Source organism: Takifugu flavidus, chromosome 13 (assembly GCF_003711565.1).
Source record: "Takifugu flavidus isolate HTHZ2018 chromosome 13, ASM371156v2, whole genome shotgun sequence".
In the NCBI taxonomy this organism is placed as follows: domain Eukaryota; kingdom Metazoa; phylum Chordata; class Actinopteri; order Tetraodontiformes; family Tetraodontidae; genus Takifugu; species Takifugu flavidus.
Genome location: NC_079532.1, coordinates 14,693,787 through 14,710,439, shown reverse-complemented (window position 1 = coordinate 14,710,439; position 16,653 = coordinate 14,693,787). Strand labels below are relative to the sequence as shown.

The 16,653-nt window shown below is 41.6% G+C and overlaps 1 protein-coding gene across 3 annotated transcripts in view; it reads right to left on the bottom strand.

The window, feature by feature from the left end:
• tmtc2b (transmembrane O-mannosyltransferase targeting cadherins 2b) overlaps nt 1-16,653 on the bottom strand; it is a 75,215-nt gene that overhangs the window by 42,489 nt on the left and 16,073 nt on the right. Inside the window, exon 2 of one of the 3 annotated variants that reach the window (XM_057052009.1) lies at nt 11,474-11,561. The exons of 1 other annotated variant lie outside the window; for it this stretch is intronic. In XM_057052009.1, coding sequence (XP_056907989.1) covers nt 11,474-11,561 — 88 coding nt within the window. Of the gene's footprint in view, nt 1-7,238; nt 7,337-11,473; nt 11,562-16,653 lie in introns of all 3 variants that reach the window. One more of the 3 variants, XM_057052011.1, reaches the window with a different exon arrangement.

Below are 16,653 nucleotides of genomic sequence, written 5' to 3'. Positions count from 1 at the left end.
ACAAGGAATCGTTCTTTTATGTGTAAATAAGCATCCATAAATGATTCAACTGGATGGAGATTCAACCTTTTAATCAGTTTCTTGTCTCGCTGCCTAAGTCTGGAGACGTCTGCTCACTGCGTACTTTTCCTGGAAATATTGCTGCATTGTCCTGTGATATTTGACATTCATTAAGATTAAGATTAAGATTAAGATGGACTTTATTCATCCCCGTGGGGAAATTGAGTTATAGTAGCAGCGTATGCAGAGTAAAGAGACAGAAAAAAAATAAATACAGATAAGATTAGAGTGTTATAAGCATATATACATACAGCATATATTATAAGCATATATATAATATATACATAATATAATATATACATATTATAAGCATTATAAGCATATATACATAAATATAGAATAAATTAGAAATAAAATTACAGCATAAACATTACACAATTATTGTTGAGTTGGTTTGAGTGAATTATAGAGTTTAATGGCGGACGGCAGGAATGACTTCCTGTACCGTTCCTTAGAGCAGCGAGGCTGCAGGAGTCTGTTGCTGAAGCTGCTCCTCAGTTTGTCCACTGTGTTATGGAGGGGGTGGGAGGGACTGTCCATGATTGTCCGCAGTTTCAACACCATCCTGTCCCTCACCACCTCGTCCAAGTTATCAAGTCTACAGCCAACAACAGACCCTGCCTTTTTGATGAGTTTGTTGAGTCTGTTAGCATCCTTTGCTTTAATGCCTGTACCCCAGCACACTGCAGCAAAGAAGATGGTGCTAGCCATGACAGACTGGTAGAACATGTGGAGCATCCTGCTGCAAACACTGAAGGACCTGAGTCTCCTGAGGAAATAGAGTCTGCTCATGGCCTTCTTGTAAACAGCAAGCATGAGGCATGAGGCAACTCTTTAGGCACCTGTCAATAATAAAACACCTGTACATCCCAGAAGGACCAAAGTGAACTGAATGGGTTCTTTAAGAGCTGGAGTGGGATTGCAAAGTTTCCTCAAACCACAAAATGAACCGTCTCCCTATTAAGGGTGAGGTAGCAGACCTTACGACTGATTGAAGTAAAGTGAAATAAATAGTACCTGGCCTAGGGATGTTTAGGAAGGAAGGGGCACATTAAAAACAAGCAAGACCTATGCATATGAACCTCGGTTGTCAGTGCACGGATGACTGGGTTTCCTCTGCCTCTTTGAGGTACTCACAGAGGCTCTGTTGTTTCACCATCAGGCTTAAGAGTTAGTAACCCGTACTCAATTTTAATGACTCAGACATGCCAGTTTATTTTCTCTGGCTCATTTGTCAAGTAAGATCTTTATTCCACTGCAAGATGCTCGCATAAGAGGGATTATGCCTCAATTACATCCCAAAGTCATATCGGAGGGTCTTTTTCCATTGCACGCTGTGGTGGAGGCAGTGCGGACAGATACATTATATATACTGCCTCAAAACCACATCAGATCTTTCTGGCAGTGAGCGAATGGACAGAAGCCAGTCCGAGTCATTCAAAGCCCACCGCATTTACTGCCCAAGCTTCGTTAGTCACCGTGCAGGAAGTTCACCTCTCAGACCGTCTCTGGCTTCTGCATCAGAGGCAGGCGTGCACATTATGGACTGTGGTTGACAAGCAGAAGACTCAGTCAGACCCGCTCCACAGTAACTACTACACGCAAATGAATCCCACCACATTTCCATCATGCTACTAGGCTTCGGTCTGTCTCTGGCAATAATCAGCTGCAGCCCTTCATCATCTTCAGACCCTCCACCAGCTGGAGAGCTGGATTGAGTTTCTGTGACCCGTTTCTTGGGGGAGCAGGGACCCCTCGAAGCGCTGCAAACCCTTTCCAGCCGGGAACGCGCTCCACCCGAAACCGCACGCCTTCACAACAGCTCCCACTGGAAGTTGGGAATGATGTGACCGCTAACAAGAGAAGCCCCTGCTGAACTGCTCTTGTGCACATTATTCAGTCTTGAACAGATTCTGAGATCTTGACGGGAAGTTCAGTTTATTCCAAACATTGCTGGCTCCATGAATCAGGAAGTAAATATGGTTATTTTGATTTTCTTTTATGAAGCTAATGCAGGATGTCACATATACAAATAAATTGCCGTGTCTCCTTGTCAAACTGTAGATAAAAATGAAGAAGCTGTTGGAAAGCGCTTACTTTGTGATTTACTCTTAGCACGTATAAAATTTACAGACAATTGCTGATCATATGTTTAAAAGGTGGGGTAAAACTATTTCCTACACCATCACAAACCAAGGCCTTTCCACTGACTTCCAAATGATTTCCATAAAAAATGCCCCACCTCTGCCCTTATCTCCTTCACAGGGAAATAAAAATAATGGTCAGACAGTTCACCCCCTCACCCCTGGAGTGTGAAAACGCCAGGAAAATGGAGAAAAATATCCTGGCGGAATGACTGCAGGATCCCATGTAAAAAGGCTATCTAAAATTGAAGAGATATTGGCTTTGCGGGTGGACAAATGGGATTAGACTGAATATTTGAAAAAGATTGAAAACCAAGGGCATGTCATCAGGTTTTCTGTATTCAATGAATTTGGATGAAGCCACAAATGAAATGGAGCTCTATAGTCAAAATAAAATGTTCTGTAAAACCTCCAAAGCCAGAGATGGAAAATAAAGACAATAGGCAAACTATTTTAACCAAAGAATGCAGATTCAGGGCATATCACAGGCAAATCATATGGGAAAAATAGATTTTTGTGGCTCAACATCCAGAAATAAACTCAAGTATGTTCGTGTAAACAGTAAACTACACCACATTCCAGCTATCATCTTTCCACAGCTTTAGCATTCTGCAATCTCATGAGTTTGTGAGGATAAAGAGACAACTAAATAGGCCTAACAATGATATATTTTAATTTTTATTAGCTTTCTAGAAATGTCTTAGGTAAGCCAAGCTGAGGTCAAAAGAAGGCTAGCAAGCAATTAGCTTAATGTCAGAAGATACATAAAGTAAGTTTAAAACTCTTGAGAATATATGTAACAAACTATGATATACAACTCAAAGAAAATACCTTTTGTTGACTGCTTTGTGAAGTTTTCCTAGCTATGCGCACATATATCATGTGGCTAACTTCTCAGAATGTGAACCTGCTATTCTATGGTTTGATTTATAATGTGTTAAGAGAAAGTGTAACCTCTGTCTGAGGTAAGACCAGAGCAACCTGAACCATTTATCTCTGACTAAAGTGTTTGACATAATTCTCACCCCATGTTTTTTGAAAAGGTTGGCTATGGAATACAAATTATAGAATTTAAGGGGGACAGATATCCAATATGACTGCAGGCAAACCATTAAATTATATTTACACACATTCTGCAGTGGACAATGTGTATAAAAAGTGTAAACACCACATTTAAGAAAAAAAGGTTACATCTCGATAAAAAAAAGAAAAAGAATGTTCAATCTCATACCCTTATAATTAATGCTGCTCTGTGTGTGTCTGTGTCTGTGTGGGTTTTTTCTCAGTGTGAGGATGAGAACAATGGGTTAATTGGTGATGCTGGATCGCCTGCAGGTGTGAGTGGTTCCACTAAGAGATCTGTAATTTCAATTAGGCTGGTGGCATAAGGAAATAAAGAGCTAATGTAAAAATCAGTTATTAATGCAGATGGTGCATAAGGGGGGAATAATTCTGCAGGGGGAGAAGAAATAAACATATATATTGTAGTATATATAGCATATATACAGTACCAGTGGGATCTCATGTATCATTTGAAGATCAATAGTGAAGACAACACGACGCAGAAAAAAAGCTTTGGCTTCATTGTAGAATTTTTCAGGCTAAGATATAATTAACAAAGTGTCTCTGAATGTTACTCAGCTTCACTGTTAACAAGGAGACAGCAGTGAATGAAATATGAGGCAGGCTGTAGAGGACAAACAGACAAAGTGGTTGCGGGGCAGCTGAACACAACCACCGAAGAAGCCGTAAAATCCCCATTGTCGAGAATGAATGGCTGCTCTCTTCCATTTGACATATGTGATTAGTAAGCCTATAATAAAGGCTCTTGGGGGAAAAAACAGGCGGACGGCGTGCAAGCATATATATTTTACACAAGACAGATTTTTTTATTTTTAGCTTTTAGGGATCTGGTTGTTATTTTAAGGAAATCTCAGTTATTTGAGAGCTATTCACATTCATCACTCTTTCCCATCAAAGTACCAACTTTGGTCATTTTGATGTAAATCTCTCCCTAGAGAATGGGGGCTGAGCCATTATTTCGTTCCTGCAATGGTTCCCAGTATCATTTTAATGGTGAGAAAAAATTGTGTTTTGGTCACATGTCTCGGGAATATACTGTATTTGTGACACAAGATTTCAAGTAAATTTCAAAGCATCTGATAAGTAACTAAATAAAGAAAACTAAAAGGAGTTGCACATCCATACACATTACATCGCAGTTTTGAACGTGAGGTGTCACCAGAGTCCCATCTTAATCAGAGACAATGATGACAATGATGATAAGAAATAGACTCCGACCCACTGGGTTACCTTTACACTCATTGGCTGTTTCCGAAACCACCCCCTATACCCTACATAGTGCACTCAATAGTGTGGACGCCATTTTGAAATAGTGTCCGAATTGTTAGTGAGCATCGCTGTACCCTATGTAGTGTACTCAATGTATCCCACAATGCACTGCGAAAAGTAGTGTACAAGCGAGCAGCCTAACTTGGAAAATGTATCCAATCAGCATTTACAGTATCACGTGACAATCTATCAATGGCGGGCCAAAATTGTCCACACACTCATTTCCTATTCACTACTCACTACATGGGGGACATGGATTGAGTGAACTACATAGTGCACTCAATTTAAAGTTAGTATTTTGACAACGGCGTCATTTACGGCGCATGTAAAGTGACGTCATGGTGTCGCATAATAATTACGAACCGGTCGCCGGGAAAAGTGGCCAGTTCCATTTGATTATTTTAACCCATCAGAAATACATTGAGCGGTCATTTTATGAAAATGCAATATTTTACCCTATAATTAAAAATATATAATAAAATGAAATATTAATGTCAATAATAATACAATAATAATTATTTATTACCTAAAATAATTAGTGTCCCTTGACATTTTCAAGCCAAGACGTGATGGCACATTCTCAAGTCATATTCCGCTGTAGTGAAAACATTTAATAAAGCAATTTTTCATCAAAAAATGGATCCAGAGCTACTTTTCATCTTTGTAAATATTATTTTACTGAGATTCTGTCGCCTGGTGAGGAACAGACAATTCCGAAGAACAATTTTAAGTGAGGGGCGGGGGATCAGTGAAGATTGATTGATTTTTTTTACACATTTATGTTGTAATATTTTAAGATGATCATATTGGACCCCTACTGAAAAAAAATTCTTATTTCCAAAAATTTCATATATCAAACCGCACAGTAGAAATTATGTTAAAAAAAGCATCCCGTCAGCCTTTACGGTACCGTAATGGCTAATGGGATACATTTTCTAAGTTAGGGTGCTCGCTTTTACACGGCTTTTCGCAGTACATTGTGGGATACATTGAGTTCACTAGATAGGGTACAGCGATGCTCACTAACAATTCGGACACTATTTCAAAATGGCATCCACACTATTGAGTGCACTATGTTGGGTATAGGGGGTGGTTTCGGGAAACAGCCATTGTGTCCAAAATCACATGCTTATTCCCTAGTTCCTGCTCCCAACATAGGGCACTCCTTAGTGAACTAATTCGTAAAGTGAAAACCAGTTTTTCAAGCATCTAAGTTGTCATGATTGCAAAAGTCGCATGATAAAAGCATACAAAAACATTATGATTATTTTTACACCAATTAACAAGCAAAACCCTTTACAGGAACACAAGCAAACCAAATTCCTGCGTTAGTTCAATATCATGAAATGCAAGGCTTAGCTAAAATTGACTAAAAACGGTCTAGCGCACTCCAAATGTAGCCAGACTAACACTCCCAGATACCTCTGTTGTGAAGTCATACACTATATTTTATTAACATAACACTGAAGTGGCAGCAGTAGCAACTACCACAATGCTCATTCTTGGATGAATTTATGCATCAGTAAACTCGTACATCGCTTCTGTTGATTTAGCCATGGCTGCAAACTTCTTTAAGGAGTGTTGTAGTATGATGTAAAAAGTCAACAGTGTAGTCCAATAACAAAGCAGTCCTAACCACCACCTAGTGAGGGGAGGTGGCTTAACTACATTCATAATCCAACTACAGTAAACTGCTTCGTCCAATTGCATAAATTACTCACGCTAATCAAGTGTGAAGTCTAGATGTGCATATAAATGCACTTACTGTTGGTTACTTAGTTGATGTACTACTATATCCCTAATAATCAACTTAACTATTCATGAATAATTAATGCCATGTCTTATGTCACGTTGGACCATTGGTTCTACGGTACTTTTCAAAATGCATTATGGGATACATAGAGTCATTCTGTTGTTGGTGATATGTGCACATGAAATCACAGTTTTCTGGTTAATCATCTTGATGTGTACTTAAGAACAGATCATAGCATTAATAAGAGACACCCGTAGGTTAGAAAGCTGGAGTTTATTTAATGGAATCGCCTGGGCAATCTTTAATTTTATCAGATAGCACTATGGGCTAGAGTGTGAGCATTGAAATCTGCAGCAGAACTTTTACCAGGATTTGTTCATATTACTCAGCAACAGGACCCTGAACTATAGCATACTGTGGAAGCAGTGTTCAGGGTTGTCAGCTTCCTTTGCCAACACCCAATATAATCTGGTTTAGCACAGAATCAAATTGAGTTTTCACGGGTTTAAAGCTGGTATATTGAAGTGTGCCAGTAAACAAACTGTTCTTAGGAGCCAACAGTGAAATAAATGCTATAAAAGTGATTTACTGCTGAGAAAACAAAGTCTGTTGACTAATCTTTCCAACTGCTAATACAAAAATGCATCTAACTACTTACTTATCAAATGGTCAAAGTCTACAGGCAGGTTACAGAGCTACCAGTTAGGTCACGAACATTCCGTTCCACAAAGGGTATTTGCATTTCCATCCTTACACAGTCACCCACTCCCTCCATTTCATGGCACAGCAGACAAGCAAACACTGGGACCCCCAGACACCAGAGCTTGAGCAGGGCAGGCTTGTCCAGCACTGTAGTGTGTTTTAGCTCATTTAATACCCATGCCTGCTGCTCGGTGTCCCTAATCAGCCTTTTGTCCCCATTACATTACCACAGTTGAGCGTGTCCTGAATGTTGATCCCCAGCACAGAAGTCAGCAAATCATCAGTCAGGAAGCCACATTTTTATCCAGCCAACCAGAATTGATTCCTAGGGTATAAACGTACCAGACGTACATATAAGTCCTCTTCAAACCTCAGAATTAAACAGAGACTTCAGTCTCAATGCGGTGTCTATAATTTATACAAATCCAAACACATCATCCGTACTTTTACCTGCCCCGAAATCAAAAACTTAATTTAAGCAATTTCAGTAAAAAGAAACTAACAAAGCATGATATTTACATCAAATAATATTCTTTCTTGTTCCGCCTAAAATAGGCTAAAAAGACAGAAACATCTACATCCAAACCAGCAGCACTTAACAAAGCGCCACCTGTGTGAGCCCAATTTTCTGGTCATTCAGTCTCAGGGATTTTTATGGTCCAGTTCCAGGTGTTCGTCCCAATTAAAAAGGTGCCCGAGCAGAGCAGAAGGCCAATTTAGCCTCTGATTAAAGAATTCAAAGAATCATTCAGCAGAACCCCCTCACACACACACATTCACACTACTACCCTCTTTTCATCTGTTTCGCTGCTGGGTGTCTTTCTCAGAGCAATCTACAGCTGTGGATCAGATGGCACTCATAAGAGTTATTTCCCATCATCGGGGGCTGATTTATTTGAATTCTGGTCTTCCGGGTGGTGACCACCAACCACCTGTCTGATTAAACAGGGAAACAACAGTAGACAAAGTGGCTGCAGCTACTCTTTGCAGCTCATTATAGTTTTCCATAATGGCTCTTCAAAATAATTGCTAAAAAGATGAGAGCTATTATAGGTTAGCAGCATGCTCGTATTTACTGCAAAATGTTGATATGCTGGACAAATTCATTCATAGTTTTCAGCATTTCGCAACATTTGACTCTATACTTAGTTCAGTTGCTTATAAAATCTTATACGTCAGCCAATTCAAAAGATTTGTTTATTTTAAGCTATCTAGCTAATTTAGGATAAAGTGGAACATTGAATCAAAGCTTACTTTGATTAGATAAATGCCAGTAAACAGAAGAAAAGGGTATTTGTTCTCAATCTAAATCTGTCTCCATGTTTTCGCCTTTGCCTGACCCATGTCAAATAATGTGGTAGTCACCCAGGTTTCGGGGGGGGGGGGGGCTTCTCTACCGCACAACAGGAGGCCTTTTGTCATGCTCTGACCTTTTGGGCTATATGGTAATAAATGTGTTTGATTTGTTCCTCCTCTCCTGTTTGGGGTGCCTCTCGTTCACATGGAAAGGCCTATCAATGCGAGGGAGGATGCTTGTTTGGAGCTCTTTGGCCCTGGCCACCACTGGGTCCTTCAAGAAATTTGGTTGAAGCTTAAAGGATGTTGACCCATGTAGAGGTTCAGTGAGACCCGTAGCAGATAGAGGGCACTGAAGGAATGCATTGGAAAAGTCCTGCACCAGCTAGAGCCAAAATGCCTTGGCCTATGCGTGGAAGCAACAAATGAGTGAGTAGGTCGATGCACTCTCTTCCCCAGACATTTTTAGATGGAGGGGCTTTTTACGAGGCACAGCAGCTCTGAAGGATGAGCCTGAATAATCATACATCAAATGCGGGGGCCTCTCCTCTCCTCACTGATGTTTATTGCATGGGGGCTTGGGTGCAGGAAGAGCCTGTAAAAGAGCCACTGGAGCAGAAAGGAGAGGACGTTTTTAGCTCCCCCGTCTAATATCTTCAACATTTGAAACAGCTGTGTCTTCGCCCTGCTTCCCTTGCGGCTACAAGGATCTTCTGTATAAGCTGCTTCTGAAGTGCAGGAGGGCTAAGCTTGTCTTGCAGGCACTGTGATTACTACCTGAAGAACTTCTGCAATCAATCAAACTCAAATATAAGAAAGGACCAATCAGCTGGAGGCTCTATCAGTAAAAGGATGCGTTCACACGTGTAGACCAGAAGAAGGGGGTGGGGGGTTGATTATTGTGGTTTTTGCTATTTTTGAACAGCCAACCATTAGCTTTATATATAAGGCTTTTGTTTTAGTCACTACAAGACACCAAACTGAACACAGCATGGGAGTTAATGTGGTGAATCGAAAAAGAGACACACAGAAATCATTACTAGTATAATGAATGGCAGCATTCAAGAATGCAGCTCTGAATGACCTTAGTAGATGCTATCACAACAGGCTTGTGTTCTCACAATGCTTTCAATCCGCTCTTTTTTTAACCCGTCTGTTTGGGCCGCCGCTAATTAAAGGCACATGTCACATGTTCAGGCAGGGATCAAGAGTCTGCTTCTACACAGCCACATGGATGCTAGCATGAAGCGATGGCCTTTTTGTGTTACTTAAGGAAGTTACTTAATTCTGATAAGTCAATGTCAAGGCCAGGCTGAGTGTGTGAGGGAGGAATTAAGATTAAAATGTAACCATAATCTTGTGACAAGAGGAAAATTTGACTTTAGAGGGCTGTTGTTTCTATGTTCAACAATATCAAAATGTGCAGCAGCAAAAGTTCCAACTTCTACGAGAAAGTACTAAGTACTAAAACTATTGTAATGACACATATTTTCCTTGTAAGCTTTTAAAATTCTGTCTACACAATAACAAAGTCAGACAAGCACCTTTTTATGTTGGAGATTTTAACATTCCAAATTCATTGTACAGCCACCCACCCTCCCGCCTAGATGTCTGTTGTGACTCACTGTGCCACAAAATAACCCCCCCCCCCCCCCCCAAACTCTGAGGTAATTTTCTTCACTTCCCATTGTCAATTTAAATTGAATTCTAAAGTAAAAATGCAGCATAAATACACTGCAATTGTCAGCAATAATGCTTTTCAAATCTGTGCAACCCAGGCAATAGGAGCTGCAGCACAACAGCCCTATGCGACAATACACTTTAAAATCAAATAAATTACTGGGGGAAAAAAGACGGTGGGCGCATGTTAATGAAGTTGCATCATTACTGTGAGATGAACTGAGCTGAACTGATGAAGTGAGCAGTGATCAATGTGTTTGGCTGAGTCTCTCTGGAGAGGAGGCATCACACACTGGAAATCTATAGTGACTGGTCCTGTGTGTTAAACAGACACTTTCTTGTTTTCTGCTCCCTAATTGGCTGGTGTAAAGGATCTGCATCGTGTGTACTAATGATGTTTAAAATAATCAGGCAAAACCTGTGAAATCAGAGAAATGACATCTACTGTCGGTGCAGAGATGAGGACAGTGACATAACGGTAACATTACGGCGTAAATTATTACTTTACATCAGATATCAAATCAAATGCTACAGGCAGCATGGTGGCCTGAATTGGAACGAGAAAAAAAAATCTTTCAATGCTCCAGTGACAACTCCCTGGTTGTATCCATTTCCCATTGAAGTAGCCAAACAACAGAGACCCATGTGGTTTGGAGACATTATTAGCTGAGTGGATGAGCACTCGTGACTCCATACAGGCAAAGGGCAGAACAAGCAAATCCATGTCAGGCCTATGGTACACCAGGGAATACTGGGCGACATTTTTAACAAGGCACACAGATCAAGATGACTCCAACAGTTGGTGCCTCAAAGTGTCAGGGTGGTTCCTTGGCTACAAGCCTTGGCAGTAGTTTCCTAATTTGGCGCTGCATCTGATACAAAAAGAGAAAGAAGAAACCTCCCCGACATGTATGCTAAACATTTTAAAGTTACAGTCAACAGATAAAGGGGAAAAAGTAACTTAATAAGCTTGGAACATAAAGATTTATGGTTAAATTCAGGCGTATTAGAGAAAAAATGGAGACCTATTAATTTTGTAGCAACCAGGCGTTTGATGGTGGAGCCTTTAATTCACCATGATATATTAGTCATCGACCTTATGAATCCTTGTTGGGATTCATGTGGTCTGCGATTGAGGTTGCTCAACCACTGCTAGAGCCCAGATCTGCTGGTATAACTGGTTTGTCTGTAATAAAAGCAGGCATGAGGTTTTAATTCCAAAAGTATTCTTTTCATTTAGATGACTGCAATGCAAAAAACATTGCATCATATGGGAAAATGTCATTTAAACTACTTAACCAATGGGTATTGTGTAACTTGTCATCTAATTATCCCAATAAAGTACCAAAATCTTTATCAACGACGCCACCCCCCCCCCCCCCCCACACACACACACACACACACACACACAAACACGCTGCTGAAATCCAATCAGTCCTTTTTGCTTTCTTTACTCAAGCACATTCACATGGAGAGAAAGACTCACATTTGCTGTAGTTTTGGAATACTTGTTGGTGGCACATTGTGGGTGGAGAGGACAAAGCAGAGGGAGTGGATACTGGGGCACAGGGACCCTGAAAGAAGTACAAAGGACCCAGTGGAGCTCAGGCTACGTCAAAAGGCTTAGACAAAAGAGTATCCTGAGAAGGCAGATACTTTATTGGCCTGTTGAAAGCAGAGGAACCTACGTACTGAGACACTAGGCCTGGGTGAGCTGTTAAAGCCAGACCATGTGTGGTCCATTATCACATGCAGGGACCAACGCCCCCATCAATGAGAATACGGATGCCCCCTTGCTGTCTGCACCCGAGACCCGTTAAGAAAGGCGTGAGGAACAAAAGGAACCCACTGTGTTGTGAGAGAGCCATTGAAAAGGTCGCAGGAGCAAGCCTGCACGGGTTCCCTCGTCCTCAGAGGGGGACAATGGGGCTGACAGGTGTTGCAGCAGGACAATTGGATAGGGAGAGTAAAAGGACACGAATGGGTACGAGTGTGCACGTAGATAAGCAGAAAGAAAAGAGGGACGATTGGAAGAGGCAGTATTTACATCCTGTTTCAAGTTGGCTTGCGTATTGATAGAACATATAATGGAAACTGGGAGGAGTAAAAGAGGGCGAAATTGGATTACTTCACGCTTCTAAACAGAAATGCTATCAGTCGAGTGTTTATCTCCTTACGAACTCTGACAAACAACCAACCCCCTCCAAAGTCATTTAACAGCATTGTCAATATTGGCCGCCACACATGCTCATGCCGAAGAACTTGTCATAACACAGCTTTAAAGCCATGACTCATCCTTCCATTTTTTTTCATTAGTCCACATCCGACATGACCGCGGGTGCCGCAGACATCGGGAACAGGAAACAGATGCAGCCGTGTCTTTCATCCAATCAAACAAACAATCTGGGAAGTGGTTCGAGTGATTCAGCCGGCCGCTGTCAGCGGCTCGCTGCACCATTTCCAGGTCACTTGTCAAACTTTGGCGGGGAGTGCGGGGGCTGGTTGGAGACTCTCGGCACTTAACTCCAGTCAGGAAACCTTTCCTTAAGGAATTAGGGTCAAAAGCTCACTTCTCCTGACCTCTGAAGTCCTCATGGATCAGGGATCAGGAGGAGGCTGGAAGGAAGAACAGGACAACATTTGCGTCATTTGCTGTCCCCTCCTACCCCATCGGTGACCGGGTCTGTTACACAAGAGGCTTTAGAGCTTTGCTATCTGCTGCTAACAAGAGAGAAAGGGGTCCACAGACCATCAGGGTGGGGGTATTTCTCATCAGACACTACAATCCCTATCCTGGATGTCTATCAGGCCATATCATCTCACAATCACTACAGATCTGTCAGAGCTGTGCATCCGTGGTGCAAAACATGCACTCTGCAGGCCGTGATGGATGCCTGGAAATGGCCTCTATGCGCTCAGGAAGCTGTGTATAACTCTTGTATCCATCCCTAAAGCTGCACTGAAAATCAACTCAGATAAGGTTAAATAAACTACAATGAGGAGACCGCATGGTGCTCCTGGATAGTGTGGTGCGGCCCGCCATTATAAAATATGACAGCTAATGTTAAGCAGCTGTAAAGCTGTTCATGTCACATTTAAGCACCGAAATAAGGTCTAAATGTGCATTCACACTGTGAGTATGATCAAGAATTCACTAGGGGGCCATTTGTTTCTCACAGAGAGCTGATACAGCAGAGGCCTTAGGATAAAAATGAGCAACCATGTATAAACCTTTCACATGAATAAATGGGCGGGACCTCAGGGTTTTCACCGTGAAATTAAAAAAAAAAAGATTATCTCATAAAGAGTATTATTACATTTCCCCAAAATTACCAATGTCAGTTCAGAGAAACTTCAGCCATGTAGTTCTCTACAGTAGATAAATGAACAATGTTATAAAAAACATCATGAAATGGATTATTTGAATCCAACTAAGCAAGACTGGTTAAAGTTTGCAGTATGTTTCCACAGCTTCTACTCACATTATTGTTATTTTTTAATTTTTTTTAATCAAAACCAAAAAACAACAGGGGCAATATGTTTAATATAGCAGTGTTTTCTAGTGATTGCTCAAAGGGTGTGCCCACCCAGCCCCGGCATCTGGGATCTACTCTCATAAGCCACACACAATCCAGCACTGTTCTCCACAAAAGACGACTCGCATGCTCTTCCTGTGTTGCTGAATCAAAGCCATTGACTCTAAATATAACAACACGAACATCTCAAAGTCTTTTATCATCAGGCCAGAAAGCAGAGGGGAAACGTCATTTAACTGCAGCAGAAATCATCAGGGGGGTTATTGTAACGTTTCGGGAGACTGAGGAAGAACAATAAAGTGATTATTGCCAAGAAGCTGATGCGGCATGTCTGTTTTTTGGGGGTTTTTTGATGGGGGGGTGGGGTCTTGGTCATCTATAACTGCAGAAAAAACTCGCAGCCTATTTCCTTAAGAGCATCTAAATCCGCCTGACAAGTCAAACAAGTGAGAAGGTGCTGGCGACGCCGAGGCACTCCTCTGTGGCCTCTCCACTCAGAGACAGGGTAAAAGCAGCTTCTCTCGCACGTCATCGCTCTCTTCCCACCTCGCAGAGCAGATAAAGATGTGACATCCAGAAATAAACGGAAAGATCAAAGATTTTTGAGATGAACATTCTGGTTAAAGTTGTACTCCAAAGCATGAGTGCAAGCAACTAAGTGTCATCCCTGGTATGTGCTACTAAATATGATTGGTTGGAAGGCCTTTTGCAAACAGCCATTATTCATCCCAAAACACTCCCTGCAATATTTCACGTACAGTCCTCAAGCCCAGGCGGAATATTAATAAATCAAGGCAAAAATCAATCAGTGGTGCTTTTAGATGTTTCCTCTACACCAGGGAGTAATGTGTTATTCCATGTGGCCCCACACACGTCCAAATACAGAGTTTACCTCTTTCATACGCACTGCTGGAAAATAGATTCCATCATAAATTTTCAACATGGTCAGGCTCTGAAAAAAGGCTGATGTCATAGCTCACGTGGAAAACGCTTAATGTGAGTAAATGCATAGAAGTAGATTAGACTGTCGCTCCCATAATCCCTCTGTTGGCTGGAGGAAGGGATTTGTGGGTCACGTCGTGTACATGTGGGGTGGGGGGGTGTCCATCTTTAGCAGTATGGAGGGAGAGATGCTGCGATGCGCTGGCCAGACGTGCAGGCGATGCCGCTTGTTCCCCCTCCCCCACCAACAAACTGTCAGACATGCACCCACCCACACACACACACACACAAGCACACACATCTTCTCTCAGACAGAGCAGGAACAAGCCATAATAGCCCGATGACCTATAAACCACAGCTCCACAGGATTTATTCACAAGCTTTTGAATCAGATTCCATCAGAAGCCATTGAGAGCTAGTGCAGAGCGCAGGACCACCTCACCCGAGAACATGGATTTTACTGTGCATGATTTTAATAGCTCTCTTCCAAGCAGAAGGCATTTACAGTAAACAATCAAGTATTGTTCTGGACACTGGTCATTCAGGGGAAGAATAACGTCTTAAAATGATATGAATATGTTCAGTCCAGTTCACGGCAGCCTGTATGAGAACAGGACTTGAACTTTGCAGAAAGAGATAAGCAACCTGCAAAATCTCTCTTAGCAGGGATACTGTTCATGACTCAGTCACCATAGCAAGTCAGATCTGTTTAACTAACCTATCGGATCTATCCAGACTTGTTAGCAGAAAGGGTAAAAACCAGGAGAAAGTTAAAAAAAAAATCAATACTAGCTTCATTGCTTCTCATGAAGTAGTTCTACATGTGGTCTGGTGGTTGAGTTGCAGAACACCAGCGTTTCCCATGACTACTGAGACTAACATGGCCGATTTCATTGCTGCAGTCCCATGCACTCACACACAATCATGAGACAGTTTGTAAGAATAAATGCTGTAGTCCTAGAAAACAAAAAATGGCAATAAAGTGAGCACAGTTCTAAACCATTTATTAGTTAAAAAAAAGTTAAACAACACTTGTGTCTTCCTTATGATGACATAGTACATCTGTTGTTCTGTTTGTGTGTCTAAGCCAGGTTTTTCCAGCAAGAGAGCTACAACTTCTTAACGATGCGGAGGAGTATTTATAAACTGTTGTTTCAGAAAAGCCAACGGGGTCACGCATGTCTCCTTGAAAAGACATCTAACTGGCCTTCTCCATCAGTAAGCAATGATAATGCATGGGAGTGACGATGTTCCTCAAATGCCCCATCATTTAGACGTGACATTTCTGTCTCTATAACTTTGAGATTTTGTCATCTGGCGGCAACACTTCCAAAAATAAACACAAAACAGACTAGCATGATCTCACACTTGTAAATAAAAAGACTAACCCCAGACGGTTGAGCATTTTACAATTAAATGTTAGGAGTCTGAGCTTCCAAAGGCAGCGTTTTATATTTACATGAACTGGATGTGCAACGGGAAACATTTTTACAGCCTTCTCTTTCCAGCTGTATCAACAGTGCCTCCAACAGGGAATGTTACAGTGTGGGAAAAGTCAACACTACCCACACATCCATGTATCCATCCTCTCTCACAAACAGGGTTTTCCTGGTCGGCATCTTCAACAGCCAACCAGGGCATTGGACATTGTTTGACACGTCCTTCGCTAAGCACACACACCACTAACTTCCACTGCTGCCATGTGTAACTGTGTTCTTAGGCTCCTCTGTGACACAAACTCTTGTCCTCCTCTAGTCTTCAGTATTCTGATAGACCACCCATTAGATCCCCCGCTCGTTAACGCTGAGTCCCGGAGGTTCCATGGGGCTGTTCTGTTAAATAGCAAGAAAAAGAAATCTGCAAAAATTTGGCTGTTAAACTCTCTCGCTCAAGGAGATCAGTTTGAAAGGCTCATAAAAGAAATATACACACACACACCACACAGACACACAGGCTGATTACACAAGGTTTGACTAATTCTAATGTCATTTTAGATACGTCTAGGTGCTCCTAGGTGCACATTTGCATGAGGATAATGCAAACCAGTCCATATTTGCATCAACTATCTGGGCTGTTTTCTTCTTGGACAGCAACATTGCCTCCACCAAATTGCAGAGGATGTTCTCCCTCAATCTATTTTGAGTCCCAGGCTCAGGTTACCCTGTTTTACATGAACAGGGGAAGTTTT